Here is a 24,532-nt window from a genome sequence, read left to right on the forward strand (position 1 = left end):
ATAGTATTGTGGTATATTTCATGTCCACCTGAGCCAGTGGACAGAGCATTAGTTTAGCACCTCTCCCAAAAGTGGTATCTGTAAAGGTGTGGCATAAGTACTGCAGTGAAGTATCAACCTCGTTCAAATCTCGAATGAGGCTTCCACCCATGACTTTGATTCAAAGGAAAGAGTATGGCCTTTAATTTAATGTATTGAACAAGCTTGTCAGATCCTTATTAATCTGTGACCAATTGTGTTAAACCTCTGCTCAGAGGATCCAGATTCATATCTCTTCTTATTTTGTATTTGTCTCTAGAAATACAGTTGCTACTTTTATAGAAGGTTGGATTTGTTGCCAACGCTGTGCATGTGTGCTTCGAGTGTCATTGCGAGTGACAAAGTAGACAGTGGCCAGGACCAAAGATGGTGCTGTTCATTTCCTCATGGCTGTGTTTTAGACCGGTAGCCAGGAAGAAGCACTTTTTCCACCTTGATCTTAGTGCCTGTTACTATCTAACCGAGACCAGTAAAAGCCTGGCAACAGTATGATCCATGTATGTTTAAAACACCACCACCGCCCTTAAGAATGCATTTTAAATACATCAGCAGAAAACTGCCCTTATTGTGTAGAAAGTGTGGCATTCTAGACTGACATGTCACAATTATGTGGTGCTTGGGCAGTGACCAGTTTGTTAAGGCCAACTTGAGCATTCACAACCTCAAAACACTGTTTGTTACCTAATCTCCCTGTGCGATGCAGCTGTCAAATCATTAACTAAGCAAAGTAACATTTGAAGACTGCAGCATGCAACGTGTGATCCAATTTCCTCAGTCCAATCAGTGTTGGCAGCCCTAGTTAATTAACATTTAAGCTAATGCATAAAAAGATAATCAACTGAGTTATTGAAAAATTATTACCACAAGCATACAAAAGCTTTCTGGCAGGCTGGGCACAATGGAGTGACGTCATTGGATTTCTGTGCATGTGTGGAGGGGTATCAGTAGCCATCTTGCGTTGGCAAGAGATAGTGTTCGTAAAAATGGAAGTATAATGTTGCTAATGGAACTTGAACTTCTAAAATGAATTGTACCAATCCAAATAACATTTGTGTAAATTTTGTCAGATTAGTGTACTGAGCTGTGAAAAGTATCTAATAAGAGCACTCCCTTGAGCATCATAGGAACCAGTAGTTAACTGAAAATATTTAATGAAATAATTTCTCAATAACAAGTACCAAAGCAGCTTCAAAAATGTTAAATAAAAACAGAAAATGATGGAAAAACTCAGCTGGTCTGGCAGCATCTGCGGAGAGAGAAACAGAGTTAATGTTTTGAGTCGGTATGACTCTTAAGGGCTCTGAAGAAGAGTCACCTGGACTTGAAACGTTAACTCTGTTTCTCTTTCTCCATAGATGCTGTCAGACCTGCTGAGTTTTTCTAGAATTTTCTGTTTATATTTCAGAGTTCCAACATCCGGAGTATTTTGATTTTATTCAGAAATGTTATGCTCCTTTTTCTTTCCTTCCAGAAGATGATGTAGACCTGGAAGCTTTGGTGAATGATATGAATTCTTCATTTGACAGTTTGTATTCTATATGCTGTGCTCAGTCAGAAACAACTCCACTTATTCAAAATGGTCAGCTTGCCTGTAGTCATTTGGCAAGTTCAGGAACAAATTCACCACAGCCAACATCACCAAGGCAGAAGCTGCGACGTTCTCAGCCAATGCACATTCTGGCAGTCAGGTAAGGTGAAGAACAGTTTTTTTTATGCTTCTACTGTATTTAGTTTACATTCGTCTACTATTCAAAGAATATTATACATTTTTGTCACTTAAAGGAATACTTGAAAGTGAGGCCCTAATTTCCCCACACGTCAGACAGCAATGTGGTTGACTCTTAAAAATGCCCTCTGAACAATGGGCAATAAATGCTGGCCTAGCCAACGATACCCACATCCCATGAACGAATATCAAAAATATATAAATTTGTTTTTATCCCATCTGATTTTTGTACTTAACTATTTTGCATCATTCAGGAACTCGTGTATTGTAATTTTGTCATGTACAGGCACTGTTAGAAAAGTATGAAGATGTAACCTTGATGTACCTCATTTACAAGTTTGAGATGTCAATAGGTAATTGCAAGTGTTCCAAGTCAACATTGACAAGTAGAAAATTACTTCAAACTTGCAAAACATTGAGGTATACAAAAGATGATGCTCAGAAATAAGAAGCTGCTGTTTATCACTTTTTCTAGCTGCATCCATGTGCCTTTGTCCTCTGAAAGCCTATTACTCATCTGTCCAATAATTCCATCTTAAAATTCTTGACTGGATTGAAGTGTTCATTGGATACTATGGATCTTCAACAGAATAATAGCAAAATGGCTACCCTCACCAAAAAAAAAAAAATTGTTAATGACAACTCCCAGTCGTCTTCAGAAAAATTCATGCCACCCTTCATACCAGATTTCCGTAAACTATTAGCAATTTAAATTATGTTGCGTTGATTCATGGCATATAGCTTCCACTGTGGCTGCTGCCAGTTCCTGGCTTTAAATTTGCCTTGAGTGCTACGACAACTTGTAACACTGTCTTCCATCATACAACATTATGAAATATGCAGCCTGCTCCAGACTCAGTATAAGGCTTACTGTGATTAACTTCCTTCATAAAGACAATTATGAAGGCCAGAATGTTGAATACCAAAGCTCAATTACTCTAGGCATTTAAATATATTGGAGTTAAGCACAGTGCAGAAGCACCCCTCCAATCCCAGGTTAGATGGAGAATTGTGTGATCCATGCACAGAGAATGCAATTGTGGAATATAGATCTGTCTTGATTACCATGGCATCAATGTGTCTGGTGCCACCCAGAACTGACAACTTGCTTGAACCACCTGGAATGAACTCCTGATTCAGCATCAATTGAGGGGTCTCTAATCAGCCTTCAGATTCCCAGACTCTGGCAGAGCTATTAAATGGTTACGTCACATTAGTCTACATACTTGTGGATGAAGTTTCTAGCTGTGGGATGTACTATATGAAATAAAATTCTAAATATTAAAATTGATGGGAATGTCATCTTGGATAGGATAATAAATCTCATCAAACACATTTTCTTTGACACTGACCTGTGTTCTTCTGCTAGTTCTTTCTTTGCCCCACTATTACTGGCTGTGCTTTCAGCAGCCTTGGCCCCACACCTTGCTATTCCCACCCTGAGCTGATATGCCTCTCCATGTCCCTGTCTTTGTTGAACCTTTATTTTAACCCATTGCTCTGATCAAGGTTTTGGTCAGTCGCTTCAAGTCGTCACCTTTGACTCCGCATCCATTCCTTTCTTTATACCATGGAGGTTTTTCAGTATTGAAGTTGCTGTACAGATTGAAGCAGGGGAAACTTGCTGAACATCTTTAATCTGTCCATGGTGTGTAGTTGTTGCTGGCAGGGCCAGCATTCTCTGCTTGTTTCTAATTGCCCTTGAATGTGGTGCTGAAACGCTTGAGTCCATCTGTTGAAGGGACCAATAGTGCAGCTAGGTAGGGAGTTCCAGGATTTTGACCCAACAACAATGATAAAACAGGGACATAAGTCAGGAGATTTGGAGGGAAATTTACAGGTGATGCCCCCATGTGCTTGTTGCCCTTGTTCTAGGTGCTGTCGAAGAAGCCTTAGCGAGTTCCTGCATTGCATCTTATAGATGGTACACACTGTAGCTAGACTGTGCTGATGATGGAGGGAGGGAATATTTGAGGAGGTGAATTGGGTGCCAATCAAAGGGAATGCTTTGTCCTGGAAGTTGCCAAGCTTCGAGTGTTGGAGGCACATGGCAAATATTCTGTCACTCTCCTGACTTGTGCTTTATAGACAGTGGAACCACTTTAGTGAGTCAGGAGGTGAGTCACTTACTGCAGAATACCCAACCTCTGATTTGCTCTTGTTGCCATGCGTTTATGTGGCTGGTCCAGTTAACTTTGTCAATAGTGACTCTTATGTTAATGGTTGGGGATTCAGTGATGATTTAAAACTGATTAGACTCTCTTAAATAAAAGCAAAATACTGCAGATACTGGAAACCTGAAATAAAAACAGAAAATGCTGGATAAACTCAGCAGGCCAACAGCATCTGTGGAGAGAGAAACAGTTAATTTTTAGAGCCTGTATGACTCCTCTTCAGAGCTAAAGAGAATTAATAATGTGATAATTTATACTGTTTAAGGGGGGGTGAAGCGGATGAAACTGGATAGAAGGTCAACGATAGGTGGGGGATAAAGAGAGATTGACAATGATGTCATGGACACAAGACAAAGGGAGTGTTAACGGTAGTGGCAAGGGCTAAAGAAGGTGTTGATAGTGGCCTAAAGGTAAGAAAGCAGAATGTTTGAATAGCAGAACAAGAGTCAGCACTCTGTGTAAGAACAACATAGAACAAGTAACAGATGGCTCTTTGGGGGTGGGGTGGGAGGAGGGGTTGGTGGTTGGGGAAGAAGGATAGAAAAAGGGATAAAAAGGAGGATAAAACGATGAATAAATGAATAAAAATAAGTAAATAAAAAATAAATTTAGAAAAAGGATTAAAAAAGGGGTGAAGGTAGAGGAGAGAGTTCACGGCCTGAAGTTATTGAACTCTATGTTAAGTCCAGAAGGCTGTAACGTATCTAATCGGAAGAGGAGATGCTGTTCCTCCAGTTTGCCTCGGCTCCACTGGAACATTGCAGCAGGCCAAGGACGGACTGTGGGCATGAGAGCAGGATGGTGTTGAAATGGTAAGCGACTGGAAAGCCTGGGTCATGCTCGTGGATAGACCGAAGGTGTTCCGCAAAGAGGTCACCCAGTCTGCGTTTGGTCTCTCCAATGTAAAGGAGACTGCATTGGGAGCAGTTAGACTTTCTCTTGTTGGAAATGGTCAATGCCCGGCACTTGTATGGCAGGAATGTTACTTGTTACTTATTAGCCGAAGCCTGAATGTTGTCCAGGCCTTTGCGCATGTGGGTGCAGTCTGCTTCATTATCTGAGGAGTTGCAAATGAAACTGATCACTGCAATCACCAGAAAATATCTCCAGTTCTGACCTTATGATGGCAGTAAGGCCAGAGATGAAGTAACTGATGAAAGTGGGCCCAGGACACTACCCTGAGGAACTCCTGTAGCAATAGCCTGGGATTGAGATAATTGGCCTACAACAACCACAACCTCCCTTTGTGCTAGTTATAACTTGAATCATTGAATAGTTTCCCCTTTTTCTTTTTGACATCAATTTTACTAGGGTTGCTTGATGCCACACTTAGATGAGTGTTGCTTTGATCATGGCAGTCACCCTTGCCTTCCCTCTGAAATTTATCTGTTTTGCCCTTGTTTGGACCAAGCTGAAAATGAGGCCAGGAGCTGAGTTGTGCTTGGAAAACTAATTTAATTTTATGGTTATATATTTAATATAAAACCAGGGCTCTTCCAAACTGAAGTTGTCATTGTAGGCACATCTTAGGATAAATAAAATGTCGTAAATAGTTGAGTAGGGGTGTAGCAATTGTGTAGGGTTTGTTCCTTCGCCTTGTACGGACTGCACCAAACATCATCTGTCCTCATTAGCTCCAAGCAGTTCTAGACATGTTCATGCCAAATAAGCTTTATGGTTGGTGATCTTTTGGACATCCATCCAAAACATTCAAGAAATTTCATCACAATCCTGCAATTGCTTCATGCTGCTATGATTGCAACTGCCTTGATTGGGAGATCTGAAAGAGACATCTTCAAAATCCAGACCACATCAAGCAAGGCTGTGTGATCATCCCTGTTCTATTCACAATCTGCCAGACGGTGGCTATTCACCTCATCAAAGATCAACTGCCCTCTGCTGTCAGTATTAAATGCCAACTAGATGGAAACTCTTTAACCTTAAACAAAAACAAAAATAGCTGGAAAAACTCAGCAGGTCTGACAACATCAGTGGAGAGGATGACAGTTAATGTTTCGAGTCCGTATGACTCTTTATCAGAGCCATACAGACTTGAAACGTTAACTGTCTTCCTCTCCACAGATCCTGTCAGACCTGCTGAGTTTTTCCAGCTATGTTTGTTTTTGTTTCAGATTTCCAGCATCCGCAGTATTTTGCTTTTACTCTTTAACCTTAGTCGCCTCTGAGCCAAAGCTAAACTGACGACCATAGACGTGCATGATCTACAGTTTGCAGACAACTGCAGTGTCATTGCCCACTCTGCATCAGATTTGCAAGCCACTCTTGATCATCTCAATTCTACCTGATCTGTCCTTTAATATTGTTGAAATAAAACTTGTATATCAACCCGCACCTGGTCAGCCAAATATTCCACATCCCATATATGTTGAAGGGGAGACTTTGGAATATGTTGAGCACTGCCCACACCTTGAGAGCCACCTCTCTGAAAAGGCCACTATTGACCGAGTCCCATACTAGATTAGCTGCACCAGCTCAGCCTTCTACAAACTATTGCAACAAGTGTTTGACAACAAAGAGCTCTGCAAGTCAACAAAAGTTCTTATGTACGGTGCACTTGTCGTCACCACACTCCTGGACTGTGCATTAGTGACACCTAAGTGCTAGATGAATTACATCAGCAACCCCTCCATGCATCCTTTGGATTCAATGGGAGGAACGTTGAACAAGCACTAGTGTCCTCCTTGAAGCCAGCTCCACAAGCATTTGGGCAAAACTCCTCCAAAATCAACTTCAGCAGACTGGACACCGTCTGAATGGCCAAAAACTCTTTCCCCACCAGGTCCTGTTTCCTCAATTCTCAAATGGTCAACGTTATAGGGGAGGACAAGGAAAACACTTCACAGACACTCAGAAGATCTCCTTGAAGCTCAGTAGCATTGACATTAATGAGGTTCTTGCAAATAATCATTCTAAATGGCAGCAACTTGTTCTTCAAGCTGCATCATATTTTGAGTCACAATGTCTTGATGATGAGGCAAAGCAGGAAAGAAAAGGAAGCAAATCCTGCACTCCACTGGCTCATGGGATACCCTGCCTCATGTGCCCAGAGATCTGTGGGTCAAGAATCTGCCTGTTTCAGTCACATGAAGATCCATGGCAGAAACTCTCAACCTTGAGTAAGTGTCATCCTCGAATCGAGGGATGGCCAACAATAGTTTTGCAGTTGGAAGGGTACTTTTTTTATTTACCGGTATTGGATCCTACTGTCATTTGCAGGTACAGATAGGAAATTTGCTATCTGGGAAAAGCTTCATTTCCTTCTGAGGTGGAATCTGATCAATTAGGCATTTGGGTGAAAATTTATATCTGGTTGACAACTTCTGGGTTGCTAGGAAGATAAGATAAAGGAGTACATGGGTATGCAAATTGAACAATAGTTCAGTTCAATTCGGTCTATGTTTCGCCACAGAATTGGATCATTTCTGGCTCACTTATTCTTGTTGTTTTTCCAGATCTCCATATTTACTCAAGCCAACTTGTAGAGGCAGCTTCAGGCAGCCATGAATCAGGAGCAAATATCAAGTAGAAGAGTGGTAGGATGATTAAGAAGAGAGGGCAGGAAGACAAATTATATGATTAGGAGCTGGGGGGATATAGATTTTTCAAGGAAAAATTAGTTGGGGATGTCAAGCGGATGGGGGCTGTGTAAGAAAGGACACAATCTCATAGTTTTATATTCACTAACAGTTGTGAGGGCTGGAGGAGGAAAAGCTGGTAACCCCATTCCAGAAGTCAATCTATGGGACACTAGTATGAATCAGGATTTTAAGTGAGCTATTTTCCTGAAGTGGACCACTATGCTCAGTAGGGAAGAGTAAGTGCATGTTCAGCAGTCCAAAACTTGGAACCTAGGAATTAATATTTATACAGCAACAGATTTATATTTAGGAACAAAGGGAATAGGAGCAGTTGTACCATTCAGCCCCTCGACCCTGCTCCACTATTCAACTAGATCATTGCTAATGTTCTACCACAAAGCCATTTACCTGCACTATCTCCATATCCCTTGATATCTTTAATATCTAGAAATCTATCAATCTTTGTCTTGAAATACTCGATGACTGAATCTCCATGGCCCTCTGGAGTAGAGAATTCCTAAGATCCCCACCCCCCGAGTAAAGAAATTCTTCCTGATTTCAGTCCTAAATGGCCTACCTCTTATTTGACACTGTCCCCTGGTTCTAGACCCCTCCTGCCAGGGGAAACATCCTTCCTGCATGTACCCCATCAAGCTCTTAAGAATTTTGTACGCTTCAGTGAGATAACCTTTCATTCTTCTAAATTCTAGAGAATATAGACCCAGTCTCTGCAAACTCTCCACATGGGACAATCGTTGGGTGATCAACCCAAATAAATGGGAAGGGTAGAAGGCTGTGCAAACAGCAGTATCGTCCATTTCTTAAAATGAGACACCAACCCAGTAAAACTACAACACAGGACCACTAGCATGCTAATTATCAAATGTAGCCTCTTGGAGACAGCTAAGCGATTCCACAAGCAAGAGATTAGACAGCCAAAGACAATCAAGAAATTAATGAGAGGAGGTTCTAAGAACCTAGCATGTGTGAGGTGAAGCTGGCATCTATGGAAGCTCTTAAGTTCCAAAGTATTTCACAGACAGTGAGTCTTTTGAAGTGGTCACATTTTTACAGGAAAATTAAGTAGTTAGTTTTCACACAACGTGGTCCCATAAACAGCATTAAGAGCAGTGACCAGATAAGCTGTTTTGGTAGTATTAGCAGAAAGGATGAATGCTGTCCAGGACGTCAGGAGAAATTCCTTTTTCTTTTGAGTAATAACATGGGATTTTTCACATTCAACGAAGAAAGCAGATATTGATTTATAGTTTTATTTGAAAGATGGCCCCTCTGACAATAGAGCATTTCCTAAATGTTGCACTGGTGTTTGGCTAGAACAGAGCTTAAGTCCATGTACTGGGCCTTGCTTCAACAGCTTTTTGCTCAGGAGGAAAAAGTGCTCTTAAGTCATAATATTCAACAAGAAAAGGTCTAACTACCTTTCCCTAATCTTCAACTGCATCACTGCTACAGGATCCCCATCAACAACATCCTGGGAGTCATCAGTGGTCCTGAAGCTTAACTGACCAGCCGCATTAATACTGTGGCTACAGAGGCTGGGTGGTACTCCTGACCCATCAAAAGTTCTCCAATCTACAAGGCTGAAGGCAAGTTTATAATGGAATACTCAGTGTTTTCCCACATAGGTATAGCTGGAACAGCTGTTCCATACAGCACAAAGTTTTTTTTAAATCCACCACTCCTTTTTCACTGAAATTAGCATCCACCCTCCATCATTGGTGTAATGTTGATGCAATGTTCTATATAAAGAAAGCGCTGTAGCATCTTTCCAAGCTTATTTCAACAATGCCTCCTAACTCTGCAACATCTTCCACCAAAAGGCACCACATTCACCTACATGTTCCTGCTATCGTGAGCACATCATGTCATTCCTTCAATGTGAGCCAAAATCCTGTTGTATTCAACTTAATACCATTTTAGGAACGTCATCACCAAAGGGCTGTAGTGGTTTGAGATGAAGGTCCATCTTGGGGCAATAGGTGATGAGTAATAAAGTGTGACCTTGCTAGCATCACCTACAACCCAAGAAGATTGGGCGGAATTTTCCATTTATGAGACTTAAGTGCGGTGGCGGGCGATTTCGGTGGAACCCGTCCTGCTGGTGGGAACTCGCACCCGATTCTGCGCTTGGAAGCTCGTTAATTTTGCACAGGAGACTAGTGATCCAAATCACCTGGCAGGTCAGGAACTGATTGGTCCGCCCGCCAGCTGGCGGGGCCGATGGCCCAGGCGCCACATTTAAACGCCAGTCCAACACACAATCTCACTCCCTCCAGCCCATCTGTCTTCAGGACATATGCAGAGATGTCTTACAGCCTCAAGAAGGCAGTACCCCGCTTCACCCACCAGGCCCTCCTGGCCTTGATCAGAGGAGTGAGGGTGCACAAGCATGTCCTCTATCCCAGGGATGGCTCCAGGAAGCACAGCAGCCTCACTCCTCCGGCCTGGGAGGCCGTCGCAGAGCAGGTCAGTGTGGCTGGCAACTGTGCCCAAAATGCCATCCAGTGCAGGAAGGAGATGAATGATCTCATCCACTCCACCAGGGCAAGTTATCCTTCACCTCCCTCCGATATCAAACTCTCATCAGGGCATCATGCACTTAAACGGCTACTCGCTTCAGGAATCTCGCACAACCAGTCGCAGTGTTGCAGTGGACACATATCAACACTCATGCTCTCACTGAGACTTTCACATCACCAGCATCCCGAGTATCATGTTGCTCACACTCCATCCCCTGGCCCTTCTGGGGAGGGCTGACCACATATGGGGAACATGCATCTCACCCAACCTCTGCTCCATCCCTCTCATCACATGCCTTTCTTTCTTCATACAGGCCAAACTGGCATGCAACAGGTGCAAAAGATCGCAGACCAGGGGAGGGACAGCTGACACCATTACCCTCATTGAGCTCGAGGAGGCTGCAGCCAAGTTGGCTGGGGAGGGCAAGAATCGCTCTTGCGGGGAAGGGGAGATTGGCCTCTCCCAGCAACTTAGTATGGATCACAGCTCCATCACTGCATCAAATCCTGACAATCACAGTGACTCTCATGCAGTCTTGTATAGCTCATGCTCATTGATGGAAACTCTATTTTCTAGACACCAGCAGATGGAGGCCCACAAGCCAGTCAAGCACCAGTCTAAGCCCCCAGACCATGTCCGAAGAGGAAACTTTGGAAGGGCCATCATGGCACTGACACTCACCCTCCACCAGCTCAGAGAGAGACGTCAGTGGGGCACAGCTCTAGATTAGGCTTGGGCTCACTTTCTGGAGAACCCCCTACTGACATGTCCCTGCAGCAGTCGGAGGCAGGAACAGCCCAGGCCTTCAGCACTTTGAGGGCTGCTGAAGACCAGCCACCTGCTCAGTCCAAGTCAGATGATGAGCCTTTGGAAGCGGCCGCCAAATCCAATGCTGGAGATGCAACGACAGGCAGTGGAACATCAGGCACAGATTCGACAGTCACTCAGCAGACCAGAGCGATGGAGGGGTCCGTGATGTCGTGGCTCTGACATGCGAGCGCCTCAAGGTCACCATGGGAAGGCTGGTGACCATTGTGTGGAGACTTTGGTCTAGCAGGTCTTGCTGGATTTGTGGTCGGGCCTGCACTCCATGGCCGCACCCTGGTGGGCACCAGCAAGATCTAGGTGCCATAGGGTTGAGGTGCCTCCAGGTGCACCATCTCCTGCAGGAGTTAGGGAGGGGCCCTCAGGTACAGATGGAGGATGAGCATCATCCGGACACCCCGGGGGCCTCCTCTCAGGACACTCCAAGGGTGTGCATTGGCTCACAGTCCCCTATGCCTGTGACCCCATCCACATCAGCTTCTCGGGCTGCCGAGGGTGCTTCTGCCCCTGAGCAGGTGACCCTTATCCAACTGGGGCCCTCCAGGCCTTAGCCCACCAGAGCACGTTCGCCAAGGTCATCATGGACATCAGAACGTAGCATTCAGCAGATTGCCTCCACCTCTGCTGCGGATGTCGGGGCTGCAACCAGGTGTAGCAGTAGGGTTAGGAAAGTTGAGAAAAATTGGTGTCACTTTTGGGTCACAGGTGTGCTATATATGTAAAGAAATTGCACTTATGTGAATACATTTGATGGTTATGTGAATGTTTTGGGCAACTGAAGGCGTTGTGATTTCATTCTTTAGAACCCTCATTTCGTGGTTTAGCCATCCTCTCACTTAGTGATAGTGTCCCACTGAGATTAACATTCCTCTGACGTCAACCTCAGTAGAATTAGCCTCCACACCATTGTGTGATGTCAGGGAGATGTGTTTAACTCTTTATTTGAAGTGTATTTTATAAGCATTTCTAATGCTTCTTCCTCAAGGAATACTATTGAGGGCAGCTCATCAGCATTGATATTCTGGCAGCATTTGTGTCTCCTCAGTGGTAGTGGCAGAAGATGAGGCAAGCAAGGGAGGAGGAAATACCTAGGCATGTCCGCATCTCAGTCACAGCAGTGTTTGCATCATTGGATGGTGGCGAAGGCTTCAAGTCTTCTCTCGCATCGCTCTTGTTCCTAAGTGATTTCTCAGTTCCCAGAGTGAGCTCACTCACAGGGCACAACGGACCAAAGCAGAGATCATGGCCTCGTGATTCATGAGGTCAGAATGTGCGAGTGTGTATGCAGGACTCGTTCTCACTGCAAGTGGTTAGACATCCCTGAGATGAAAGGGAATGGCATTGAGGTCTAGGAGAGTGGTCATATGCCCCACTTAACTTTACTCTTCCTGGAACCTTTCAGCAATTCAAGTATCACGGGCACGCCTCTCACGTCTTCCTTCCTCCATGGTGTGACTGCACTTATACTGACCCTCAGCCTTCTGAGGTTCCTGGGCCTCCGGATCTTCATTCTCTGAGCTCTCATCCTGCTCCAGGTCATCCTCTGGCAGGGGTTCACCTCTGCATTGCCAGATTGTGAAGGGCGCAGTATACTGCGATGATGCAGGAAACCCTATCGGGATTATATTGGAGGAAGCCACCTGAGCGGTCCAAGCATCTGAAGCGCATCTTCAGAAGCCCCGTGGTCCTCTCTATAAGGGAGCGCATGGAGCTGTGAGCAGAGTTGTACCTTTCCTCAGGACGACTCTGAGGGCGATGCACCGGTGTCATCAGCCAGCGTTTCAGCCAAGCTGCCATCCCTGCAGATGTAATGGCCCCTTGAAAATCTCAGACACCTGGGAATGACTCAGGATGTAGGAGTCATGGCAACTCCCAGGTACCGTGCATTACCATGCAGTATGTGCATCTGATGATCACATAGCGGTTGTACGTTGATGGAATGGTAGAACTTGTAGTTTATAAGCCCTCGGGGTTGCTGGCATGGAGCCCATATAGCCACATGGCTGCAGTCTATTGCACCCTGCATTCTTGGGAAGCCTGAGATGGCAGCAAAGCCAGTGAATCTTGTGTCCTGGCTATCTTCATCCAGAGCAAACCTGACATAATAAAAACACAAAATGCTGGAAAAACTCAGCAGGCCTCACAGCATCTGTGGAGAGAGAGATAAAGTTAACATGCTGAGACTTTATGACTCTTCAGAGCTAAAGAGAAGTAGAAATGTGATAGATTTTATACTGTTTAAGAGGGGGTGGAGCAGGTGAAGCAGGATAGAAGGCTGGGGATAGGTGGGAGCTAAGAAGAAATTTGACGAGGGTGTCTTGGATGCAGGACAAAGGGAGTGTTAATGTTAATGGTAAGGACTAATGGAGGTGCTGATAATGGCAGAATGTGCTATTAGCAGAATAAGGGTGAACACCCTAAAAGCACAATGTACAAGCAAGTGACAGATGGCCCTGTGGGGGGAGGTTGGGGAAAAAGATAACAAAAAGTAAATAAAAATAGATAAATAAATAATGAAAATAAATAAGAATAAAAATTAAAGTATAAAAATGGGATTAAAAAGGAGTAGAGTTGGAGGAGAGAGTTAATGGTCTGAAGCTTTGAACTCAATGTTAAATCCGGAAGGCTGTAAGGTGCCTAATTGGAATAGGAGGTGCTGTTCCTCCAGTTTGCATTGGGCTTCACTGGAACATTGCAGCAGGCCAAGGATGGACCTGTGGACATGAGAGCAGGATGGTGCGTTGAAATGGCAAGAGATAGGAAGGTCTTGGTCATGCTTGCAGACTGAGTGAAGGTGTTCCGCAAGCGGTCACCCAGTCTGCATTTGGTCTCCCTGACATAATGATGGGCTTTCCTGTAAAGGGCATTTGTGACTTCCTTTATATATCGATGTGTTGTGCATTGAGAAATGCCGTACACATCCCCTGTTGATCCTTGGAAATACCCAAAGACAAAAAAATTGAGTGCTGTGGTCACCTTCAAAGCCACTGGCCGGGGATACCCTCCAACTCCATGTGGCATCAGGTCTTCACGAAGAATACGGCATATGTGATGTATCAGAGCTCGGGACCAGCACAAACCTACATGGCATTGCCTCACTCTCATTTGTAAATAAGAGACACTTCTCTGATAAACCCTAGGTCTGGCGATTCACCTCCATTATCTAGGTGTCTCTTTCTGACCCTCCTGTTCATGCTCTGGCTCTATCTGACCACGTCCCTCAGGCGTGGCCTCCTGCTGAGCTGAGCGTGGCATTGCCTCTCTCTTCTTTGCCTTCCCCATTGCATTAGGACCCTAACAAAGGCAGCGTTGAGCCCTGGATCCAAATGTGCCTTTGCTTTCTTCCTGAAAGGAAACATTGGAAGACAATGATTCAAGGGGCAAGAAAATAAAGCTCAGAAGATGGAAACGTATGGAAACTGGCTTATTTGCATGGTGGCTGATTCCATCTTGTCCCCGAGACATTAGCATATACACACAGAGGTGACCAAGTTGGTATCACAGATATGCAACATCCTGAGCCCTGCGTGGGATGCTAAGGTTTAATTGGGATGAGTGACCCAACCTAGCTTTGTGCTCCAATCTCTGATGTGGCTTATTATTGACCAGTCGTGGTCACTGAGTGGATGCACTTTGGCCTGTTAAGAATGTTAAATCTGGTGAACATGTGACAGGCCTTCATTTATGGAATGCCATATATGATGCACCATTCCCTCCTTCACTATTGCCTGCATTCCCAAATTTTGCATTCCTGTATTACTCTTGAGATGCAGCGACTGTGATGTGAAGCCACGGAGTTCTGAGTAGCTCTTTAATCGTGCTAATGAATCTTTCAGTGGCTTTCATTGCAAGGAAGCCTTCTGCCTTTCTTTCTAAGCAGGCTCCTGTTTTATTCTTGCAGCAACAAGAAGTTAGAGGGTGACCCCAGAAGGGCCCACTCATGTTTGCCCTTCCCCCTCACTGCCATTCCACAGCCTTCCTTCCCCATTTGCCCAGCTTGTGTTTGTCATCACCACCCTCACATCACAGCCCACTCCCCATTGAAGTGCTAGTTTTGAAAGTGGAGTTCTGCCTGACTACCACTGCACAGCGATGTCCTTGTGGACAATGGTCTCAGCCACTGGGAGTAGAAGATCCCTGCACTCCCCAACCCTGGCTGCAGTATTGGTCACTGTCTGAAAGTGGAGGCCTGCATGATTACCACAGCACAGTGGTTCCCTTAGGGACAAGGTAGGCAAAGAGCAGGCGCAGACCAATCCTACAGCCCCAGCAGTGTGGTGGTCATCGCAACAAGACAGGTGCAGCACTATGGCTGGTAGGCTATGTACATTGCATTCACCTTGAAGTTACGAGTGAACTGAGGCCCGACTTGTGCGCGCCACCCCTTTTCAAACGGATTTGATGTATGTAATTTTCTGCTGACGTGACGCAAGATTGGAAGGTGTGACAATATTGCGGCAAGCAACTGTTCTAATGAGCATTTGAGATGTTAATGAATGCAGATGGCGTTCATGCCACTTGTCAGCGGGATAACCAACCCACCATTAACCTGGCTTCAGGAACATTGCAAACTGTTCTTGTGCCATCAGATTTCCGACTTTTTTGCCAGCCCTGGATTCTCCACTCCTGCTCTCTACAAAATCCACCATAGGTGGGATGCGAAAATTCCGCCCATTGTCTCAAAGTGAAAATGACTGTGCTGAGCTGGAAGCATTGAATCTATAGATCAGACATTTTTTGTGGCAGAGGCAGGAAGTGAAAAAGCATCTGAATTTGTAACTGTTAATTCATTTGCTAAAACTTCTATCTGTGCCTCATAGTGGTACCACCAGCACTAGAATAAGCAACAGACTTGAAAGGATTTGAAATTTTTTCAACTTTTAATGTGAAAAACTTCATAGGCATTGGAGATAGAAATTCAAAGACGAAACTAATGAAACATGCTAAGAAAGACTCATATGGGGATGAGAAGTATTAGAGGGGAGAGGACGATGCTGAGTAAGTTGCATAAAAATTGAGTAAATTGAGAAATAGACACATTGAGAAATGAGAAAAATATATAAATTGAACAGCCTGTGCATAGACAAACAAAAGTGAAGAGGAGGTATTAAAACTCAAGTAAATGGAGTATTAAGTGCCCATAGCAATACCACAATGTACCAAACAGCGGTAACTGGTTAATGATCTAGAATACCCTGTTGAGTAGGGGTGGGAGAGCAATGGGCAGACAGCTACTCTTCCTGTTGGAGAGATGAAGTGCTTAATGAGGCAAGAGAGAAAAAAATTGGTATTGAAGGGAAAAGGAGAGAAGAATATTTTGTGGATACCAAGACGTGACTGCTATTGACAAAGGGAAGGAGCAGATTCAGGCTTTGAAGTAGAACTGAGTTGGATCACCTTTCCATTCCAGATGTATTTTTAAAAAAGGTTAGTGCCCATTGGCACTTTCCCAATAATTGAGGATTTCTTAATGTAGTTGGAGATTTTTCAACTATGGAGTTTTGGATAGGAAGTGGAATTTCATATTCTGAAGCAAGCTTGTGAGGTAGAAGCTAAAGTATCAGGCTTAAATTTCAGAATGTTTAAAAATATATATTTTATCATGGAGAAATTTGTCATCCCACAAATAAAACTAGTTTTTCAGAGCCAGGGTGGTGGTTCAACAGTCATTTTGACTCAGTACACCAGTACAAACCCAGTTACACCTCATTTAATGTGACAAAACATTTTGAAGGCACTTCTTGAAGAGACTAATTGAGTAAAAAGTGGAAGCTCATGTCAAGTGATTTTTAAAATTTCTGTCGGCAACCTGTGGAGGAGTAGGGAATCGTTGACACCCACTTTTGGAATTCCACGTTTAACACTGCAAAAATGGACATCAGAAATACTATCAGTTTCCATTGTAATGACAGTGGGCCCTGACAGTTTTCTGTGATGATAACTTTAAAATCTGGGCCATTATGTTTTGTGAAGGTATTCAAGTTGTTGAAAATAGCAGCCTTGCAGATTGTTTTACCTGAAAACCATTTTGAGATTAACACATGAAATAGATTATCTTGTTTGCCCTTCGAGGTAAAGCTGACCATGTTCATCACCTGGGGTGATTGATACTGTTCCAATAGGTGACTGCTAAGGCCGATTTGCACCCTGAAGATTCTGCTGCAAATAGGTCAAAGAATAGCAGACGATTGAGTTTTTGGCTCAGGATTTCCTCTCCTTGCATTTTCTCCCTGTCTCTGATATGTGCTTGCTTTTAAAGGAGGCCACATCGTATTTTATTTGGATGCACCAGGTGCTGCAATCCTGGGCGAGCTTCTCTTCGGACTCAAATTCAATGTTAAATCATCTGAGTGAAGCCTTCAGAAAGCCCTTGTTGCATTTCCTGTGACTGCTATGAGAGTGCACCCCAGAGGAGATTCTCTAAACAAGTGTCATACATTCTTGCTACATGACCAGTGCCTGAGTGTCTAGCATTTTGTCTTACCAGCTGATCTTAAGAAGCTTCCGAAGGCAGCTCAAGTGAAAATGTCTGAACTTCTTGGCATTACGCTAGTACACAGTCCAAGTCTCACGTGTGTAGAGCAGAATGGGCAGGACTATTGCGCTCTAGACTTTGTTTGATGGGCTGATTTGGTCCTCTTCATTCCCAGACTGGTGTTCAAAGTCTGCAGAAGGCTACACTTGCTTTGGCAATTATTGCATGTGTTTTGTCGCCATTATATACAGCTCAAGAATTAGTTATATTTGGCAAAAATACCTTTGATCCCAGTTTAAGACCTTTTGTTGGATAGCAACAAGTAGGTTACATTTGACCAAGTGTTTTATGGTAATACTAATAAAAAATTGCATTTATGAAGGAGACATGGATTTATATATTGCATTTCATAGCCAGAAAAACAATTTTGAAGTAATCATTTGCTTTGTTGACAAACATGGCGACCAGTTTTCACTTTGCAAGATTCCACAAACAGAAACAAATGGCCAATTAATTTATTTCGGTGGTGTTAAAGGGATAAATGTTGCCCAGAACTGTAAGGGAGCTCCCACTTTTGTAAGTATTGTTGTGAAATCTTTGAGTTGAACAGTGAAGATTGGACTCCTGCTTCAGGACAAAAACAATTAAGGGACTTCCTTTGTAGATTCTTAAATCAGTGGCTTGCTGAGGCCTGGCTAGCATCTGCCATTGAAATAATTGCTCCAAATTATACTTGGAAGAGTAGGTAAATAAAGATTTTGCTGTTGCTTGTAGCATATGAAACTGAAGCTGTCATCACTGCATATCAAATAAAATTGTTCCCACCACCAGTACTGAAATAAAATCTGATTCAAACCACTAACAATGATTTGCCAAACTTAAAAATAACATTGTATGAAATGTTCAAGTAGCAGGGGTTGTGAGTTAAAATTAGAAATGGGAGAAAGTGGTTGGTACTTTTTCAACAAAGATAATTAAGTTGTGAAACAAATTAATGTAACATTAAAGATAGTGGAGCAGTCAGTATAAATGGACTGAAAAAAATCTAGGCCTTAGCTTAGTGGATCCTTTGGGAGGGCAGAGAGAAAATTGCCATAGTTTAATGCTGGAGAGGAAACAAATTGGAGCGGGTGGGGGAGAAGGTGAGTGCTTTCACATTACTGGAATAATTGTCAAAACTATTTTCTAATGTGGAAACTTGGAGTACCACAATTTATCTTTTGTTTGCCTAAATTAGCTACCAGTTGAGCAACGCCTTGATTTTATAATTCTGATCCTTGTTTTCAAATTGCCAAATTACCTTGCCCCCTCCCTATTTCTGTAGTCTCCTCCAGCCCTCAGATATCTGTTCTCCTCTAACTTTCACCTCTTGGGCATTCCTATTTTAATTGTTCCACCATTGGTGGCAGTGCCTTCAAATGCCAAAGCCGTAAATAGAAGTTGTCATCATTGACTATGAGATGTTATCTCTTGAGATTTCAATTAGTGCTGCATCAGACACTGAATAGGATGGTTGAAACATCAGCCTTACTCCATTCCTCTTTCAAGAGAAAGATTTGACGGGTCTAAGAAAGGTCACTTGTTTTTCTTGTTTTCCTTCACAAAGCTTACAGCCTAGTGCGTCATTCATTGGGTAAGGGTAGGATGTAAGGAGGACAGTGTATGGGGATGATGTAAGATTTTTTCACAAATAAAACTGAACAAACTGAAGCAGCAAAAAGATGTAAACAAAAAGAAGAAAACAGTGGAGAGAAAAATGTGAAAAAGATTGACTGAAAGATGGGATTTATCCATCAGCAATCATCATCAAAGCTGATTAACATAATTTATCTCTTTGTTTGTAACCTTTTTGTGCATGAATTGATTCATTAGTAATGATTGGCTGTGAGGTTCTTTGATGTCCTGGAGATATGAGAGGGGGCAAGCAGGAATACATGCTATAGACAGCCAGGTGATCCGACAGCATAGATCAAAGCTCAAAAGTCTTGCCACATCAAATTGCGAATTAACAATTAAACAACCGACAGGAGGAGCAGGCTTCAAGAACATTCCCATCAGCCTTTGAAGCATTTTCAACCATCCTCAGCCACAAATGCAGAGTGGATGATCCAGCTGTGCCTGTTCCCGAACTCCCGAGCATCTATTTGATTCACTCCAGTTGATACCCACATGATTGGGCACCTGACAACATCTCATCTGCATTGCTGAAGACTTGTGCTCCAGAACTAGCTGAAGCCCTAGCTAACCTGTTCCAATACGGTTGCAACAATGGCATCTCCCCGACAATGTGGAAAGTTTCCATCATATGGCCTGTCCACAAAAACCAGGACAAATGCAATCCAATTACCGCTCCATCAGTCTACTCCCAATCATCAACACAATGATGGAAGGTATTGTTGACCAGCAGCATTTACTCACCAATAACCTTCTCACCAATGCTTCAATTGAATTCCACCATGACTACCCAGCTCCAGGCTTCACTACAACCTCAAGTGAGAGAGACTGTACTTGATATCAAGGTAGCGTTTGCCCGAGAATAATTTAAGTTGATGGGAATTGGGGAGTCATACCTAACACAAAGGAGGGTGGTTGTGGCTGTTGGAAGCCAATCATCCCAGTTCCAAGGCGTTACTGCAGGAGCTACTAGGGGCCAACCATCTTGAACTAATTAAATGACCTTCTCTCCAGAATTGGGGATGTTTGCTTAATGAAGTTGCAAAAAGGACTAAACACTGCAGAGGGGAGGAAGCAGTCCATGCTTGCATGCAGCAAGACTTGTGCAACATTCAAACTTGGGCTGAAGTGCCAGGTGATGACCATCTCCAATATAAGAGATCACACTGTCTCCTTGAAATTTGAATCCCCCACTGTCAACATTCTGGGCTGGAGGGATATGATCGACCAGAAACCTGACTGGACCAGGCACAAACACTGTGACTACAAGAGCAAGCCAGAGCCTGGGAATTGTATGATGAGCAAATCGCCTCCTGACTCCCCAGAGCCTATTCACCATTTATATTGCATAATTCTGTAGTGTGATGGGATGCTCTACTTGCCTGAAGAAGTGCAGCTGCAACAATTCTTGAGGACCTTGACACCACCTGGGACAAAGCCTGCTTAAAACATTCACTCCCTCTGCCAGGGGTGCACAGTGGCAGCAGTGTGTACCATCTACAAGATGTGCAGCAGCAACTCACCAAGTTTCCTTTGACAGCATCCCACAAACCCCAACCTCTATCATCTAGAAGAACAAGGGCAGCAGGTGCATGGCCACCTGCAGTTCCTCTCCTGGTCATGTACCATCCTGACTTGGAACTATAATGGGTCAAATCTTCCAAGGAGTGTCAATCGCTGTTGGATTACCACTCTTCCCCTGTTTACTTAGTTTGCATGAAGCTCCGCATTTCTCACCCAGGACTTCCAAACTGGGTGGATGGGCCAGTATTTATTGCCCATCCCTAATGGCCCTTGAGAAGGTGGTGGTGAGCTGCATTCTTGAACCGCTGCATTCCCTGTGGTGTAGGTACACCCACACTGCTGCCATGGAGGGAGTTACAGGATCTTGACCCAGCGACAGTGAAGGAACCAATATATTCCCAAGTGAGGACAGTGAGTGGCTTGGAGGGCAGCTTCCCATGTGCCTGCCGCCCTTGTCCTTCTAGATGGTGGAAGTCGTGGGTTTGGAAGGTGCTGTCTAAGGGGCCTTGGTGAGTCCCCGCAGTGCATCTTTTTGATGGTACACACTGCTGCCACTGTTTGTTGATGGTGGAGGGAATGAATGTTTGTGGAAGGGGTGCCAATCAAGTGGGCTGCTTTGCCTTGGATAGTGTCAAGCTTCTTGAGTGTTGTTGGAGCTGCACTTATCCAGGCAAGTGGAGAGTAATCCATCACACTCCTGACCTTTGCCTTGTAGATGGTGGACAGAGTTTGGGAAGTCTGGAGGTGAGTTACTTGCCGCAGGATTCCTAGCCCCGACCTGCTCTTGTAGCCACGTTATTTATGTGGCTAGCCCAGTTCAGTTTCTGGTCAGTGATAACCTCTAAAATGTTGCAAGTGGGGGGTTTAGCGATGGTAATGCCATTGAATGTCAAGGGACGATGCTTAGATTCTCTCTTGTTGGAGATGGTCATTGCCTGGCACTTGTGTGGCACAAATGTTACTTGCCACTTGTCAGCCTGAGCCTGGATATTGTCCAGGCCTTGCTGCATTTGGACATGGACTGTGGGTGAGGGGGTAGGTGCATAGGTCTTGGGGGCAGTAGCATGTCTTTCAACCCTTCGAGCCTGCTTCGCCATTCAATAAAGATGTGGTCTCAATTGCAATTTGCCTTCTGCACCCCCATACCCATTGACTCCGTTGCCTAACAAAAATCTGTCTAACTCTGCCTTGAATAAATTCAACGACCCAGCCTTCACTGCATCTTGGGGAAGAGAATTCCACATACTAACGATCCTCCGACGAAAAAATTTCTCCTTATCCCTATCTTAAATGGTAGACCTCCTGGGCAAATGTTTCTGGCCCTGCCAGCTGGGGGTTTCATTGTGAACAGGAGCAGAAAATTCAGAGAGACCAAAAGTCAGATTCTCGCTGCCGGAAAAATGAGTCAGAATTTTCTCTTCGCCACTTTCATGGCGGAATGATGGTATGTCGGCTTTCTGGCTGATCCATTTTGGGGATGCCATTTGCACGTATTAGCGTATCACAAATACTCATTAAAAATGCAGTTCGCCGGAATCATGTTCCCCTCCCAATTATGTGCCACACCAGTGAGAAATTAGACTGGTCTGAATTGCGATCAGGTATAAATGGTGTGCAGCTGTTCAACCTCGCTTCACTTGTGACTTCGAGGTGAGTGCAATATTCAAAGCCTACCTCCAACAACACTGCTCTAGTTCCTCAACGATGCCAGTTTGGCCCACACTGGTGGGGGGTGCATGGCGAGGCTGTTTGCTGTGGTTGTCTTAGAGGTTGAGCTGGGCTGCTCAACGTGGTTGCCATGCTACTCCAGCAGGACAGCATTGGGTGCTGAGAGTCTCAGGCAGGACTGCACTGTAAGACAGAGACTGGCATGGCGACCAGGGTTTGAGGGATGGGAGATGACAGACATGAGGGTGAAGGGAGCTTGGTAGGGTAGATGGGGGGTGGAATGAAGGCAGAGACATGAGAGAAGAGAGCTTGGGAGGGTTGGAGGGAGGGATACAATGGCTGGCAGAGGGTAGGTTGGGGGTGGGGAAGCTTGGGGGACAGGGAACAGTAGAACGCAGTCACGGAAGTGGGTGGATGTGATTCGATTTGCATGAAGGGGATAGGATATACACACAGCAGAAAGTGGGGAGGTGGGCTTATTGTGGCACAAGAGGAGCGGGTTGCACATAGTCAAGGAGATGGGTGGAAGGGAAACCATCTTGTGGTCATTCATGGAGGAGCTAAATGAAAGACAGGTCATAGTCCCCGGACTGATGCAAAGAGGTCAGGGGGAGAGATTAAAGGCAATCCTGGGCCTCTGTGGGCCATGCTACAGGGCTACATGGCATGCACGTTGTGTTCCTGCTCCAGGGAGGGGCAAGGCTCCCTGTGTGCTTAATCGGGATCAGACACAGCTTGGTGTGCAGGACATGGTTATAGTCTCAGTCGGTGGTGATGGGGATGTCTGGCTTGGTACAGGGCTGCAGATGGGATGGGATGGTCATGGTCAGGAAAGCCATCTGCAGCCTGTAAATGGGGAAGATATAATAAAGGAGTCAGGGTGGGAGGGAGCGGAATGGGTACTTGAAAGTCTCCATGGGGTCGGGGGTGTCACCTCTGTGACTGTGTACACAGCCTAAAGATGGTGAGGGCTGAGTTCCACATGGCGACTTCTCCAGTGATAGGTTCAGTGGGGAGGACAGGAATTTCCACAGCAATGACACATGGATTCAGGGTTACTGGAGGAGGCTGGAGAATCACCGTTGGGAGTTCGACCTGCTCATCTTGAGGATCCAGGAAGCTTGGGGGACCCAAACTCTGACGGGGAAGAGTCGAAGCTGGTCTCAAAGTAAAAATGCAGCACCACCATCTTGAGACCCCAAAGTTATGCCGCAGTTTAAAATCAAAACTGGAAAAAAATCTGCAGGGAAGGAGCCCACGGCTGGACTTGGGCCCTAACAGGAGCACCCTCTCACTGCTTAGAGTAACAACATGGAAAAGGAGTCTGAGCTGATAGGACTCAGGATGTGTTTATTGAAAAGGTGCAATTGGAGCCACTGATATTTGGAGGGCTTTAACGTGAGACTGCAGGAATCATTGGGTTCACAATGAGGTTGATCAATTTGAGCATTAACGGAGATGAATGTCAGAATGGAAGATGCAGCCAACCATGAAGGGAGCACAGCTGCTGGATATCTGCAAAATGATTAATGAAAGCCTCTAAGGTGCTTTTCTGCAATTGGCATGGCTAACAGACCAAAGGGCATCCAGTCATTCCAGAAGTGCAAGTTAGGCATGATCAGCATACCGCATCAGACATAGTAGGAACGCATTAGGTAAAGCTGAACATAACCTGGATGTGCTCAAGCCTCTTCCAACTTCTCTGAGATTAAGATATCAAGTGGCTGGGGTGGCTTCTTGGTCACCTAGAGGTTGCACCTCAGCTGGAACACTGGATCAGGGAAAGGTGTGCAGCACAGATGCAGCTCTAGGGCATGATGATGGCTTTCTGGTCACCATTGGGAGATCTACTGTAATTGCCCATTACTCTTTTAACCTTTTGGATCCATATGTCAACAGGGAGGAGGAGGATTGAATAATGGAGCCTGCGCTTAATGCTGCCGCCTTGATGGCAATGATCTGATTGAGGAGGAGACCGGCCTGCTGCCGCCTAGTACAACTTCGAGAAGAGGCCCAGACTGAGGACTGTGGTCCAGGGAAGCCCCAGCAAAACCCGGAGGATGAGGAGGTCAAACCCATCCCATGGGGGTGACTCACAAGACCAAGGGTCTACCGAAGATGCTATTCCTATTTGGAAATAAGCAAGAGACGATGTTGTGCGCATCTGCGCTTAACAAGAGATATGGTGGCTCGTATCTACCAGATTCTGTGGGAGAAGCTAATGTCACATGGACTGGGAGGACATCCGCTGCCAGTGTCTCTGAAGGTCACCGCTGCACTCAATTTT

The 24,532-nt window shown here is 44.7% G+C and overlaps 1 protein-coding gene across 3 annotated transcripts in view; it reads left to right on the forward strand.

Annotated features, from left to right (window-relative positions):
* The window catches only part of grb10b (growth factor receptor-bound protein 10b), a 277,285-nt gene that overhangs the window by 143,749 nt on the left and 109,004 nt on the right, over positions 1 to 24,532 (forward strand). For all 3 annotated transcript variants that reach the window (XM_078538624.1, XM_078538623.1, XM_078538625.1), the window contains one exon: positions 1,511 to 1,727. In XM_078538624.1, coding sequence (XP_078394750.1) covers positions 1,511 to 1,727 — 217 coding nt within the window. The remainder of the gene's footprint in view (positions 1 to 1,510; positions 1,728 to 24,532) is intronic.

This window comes from Cetorhinus maximus, chromosome 3, assembly GCF_964194155.1.
Source record: "Cetorhinus maximus chromosome 3, sCetMax3.hap1.1, whole genome shotgun sequence".
NCBI lineage: Eukaryota > Metazoa > Chordata > Chondrichthyes > Lamniformes > Cetorhinidae > Cetorhinus > Cetorhinus maximus.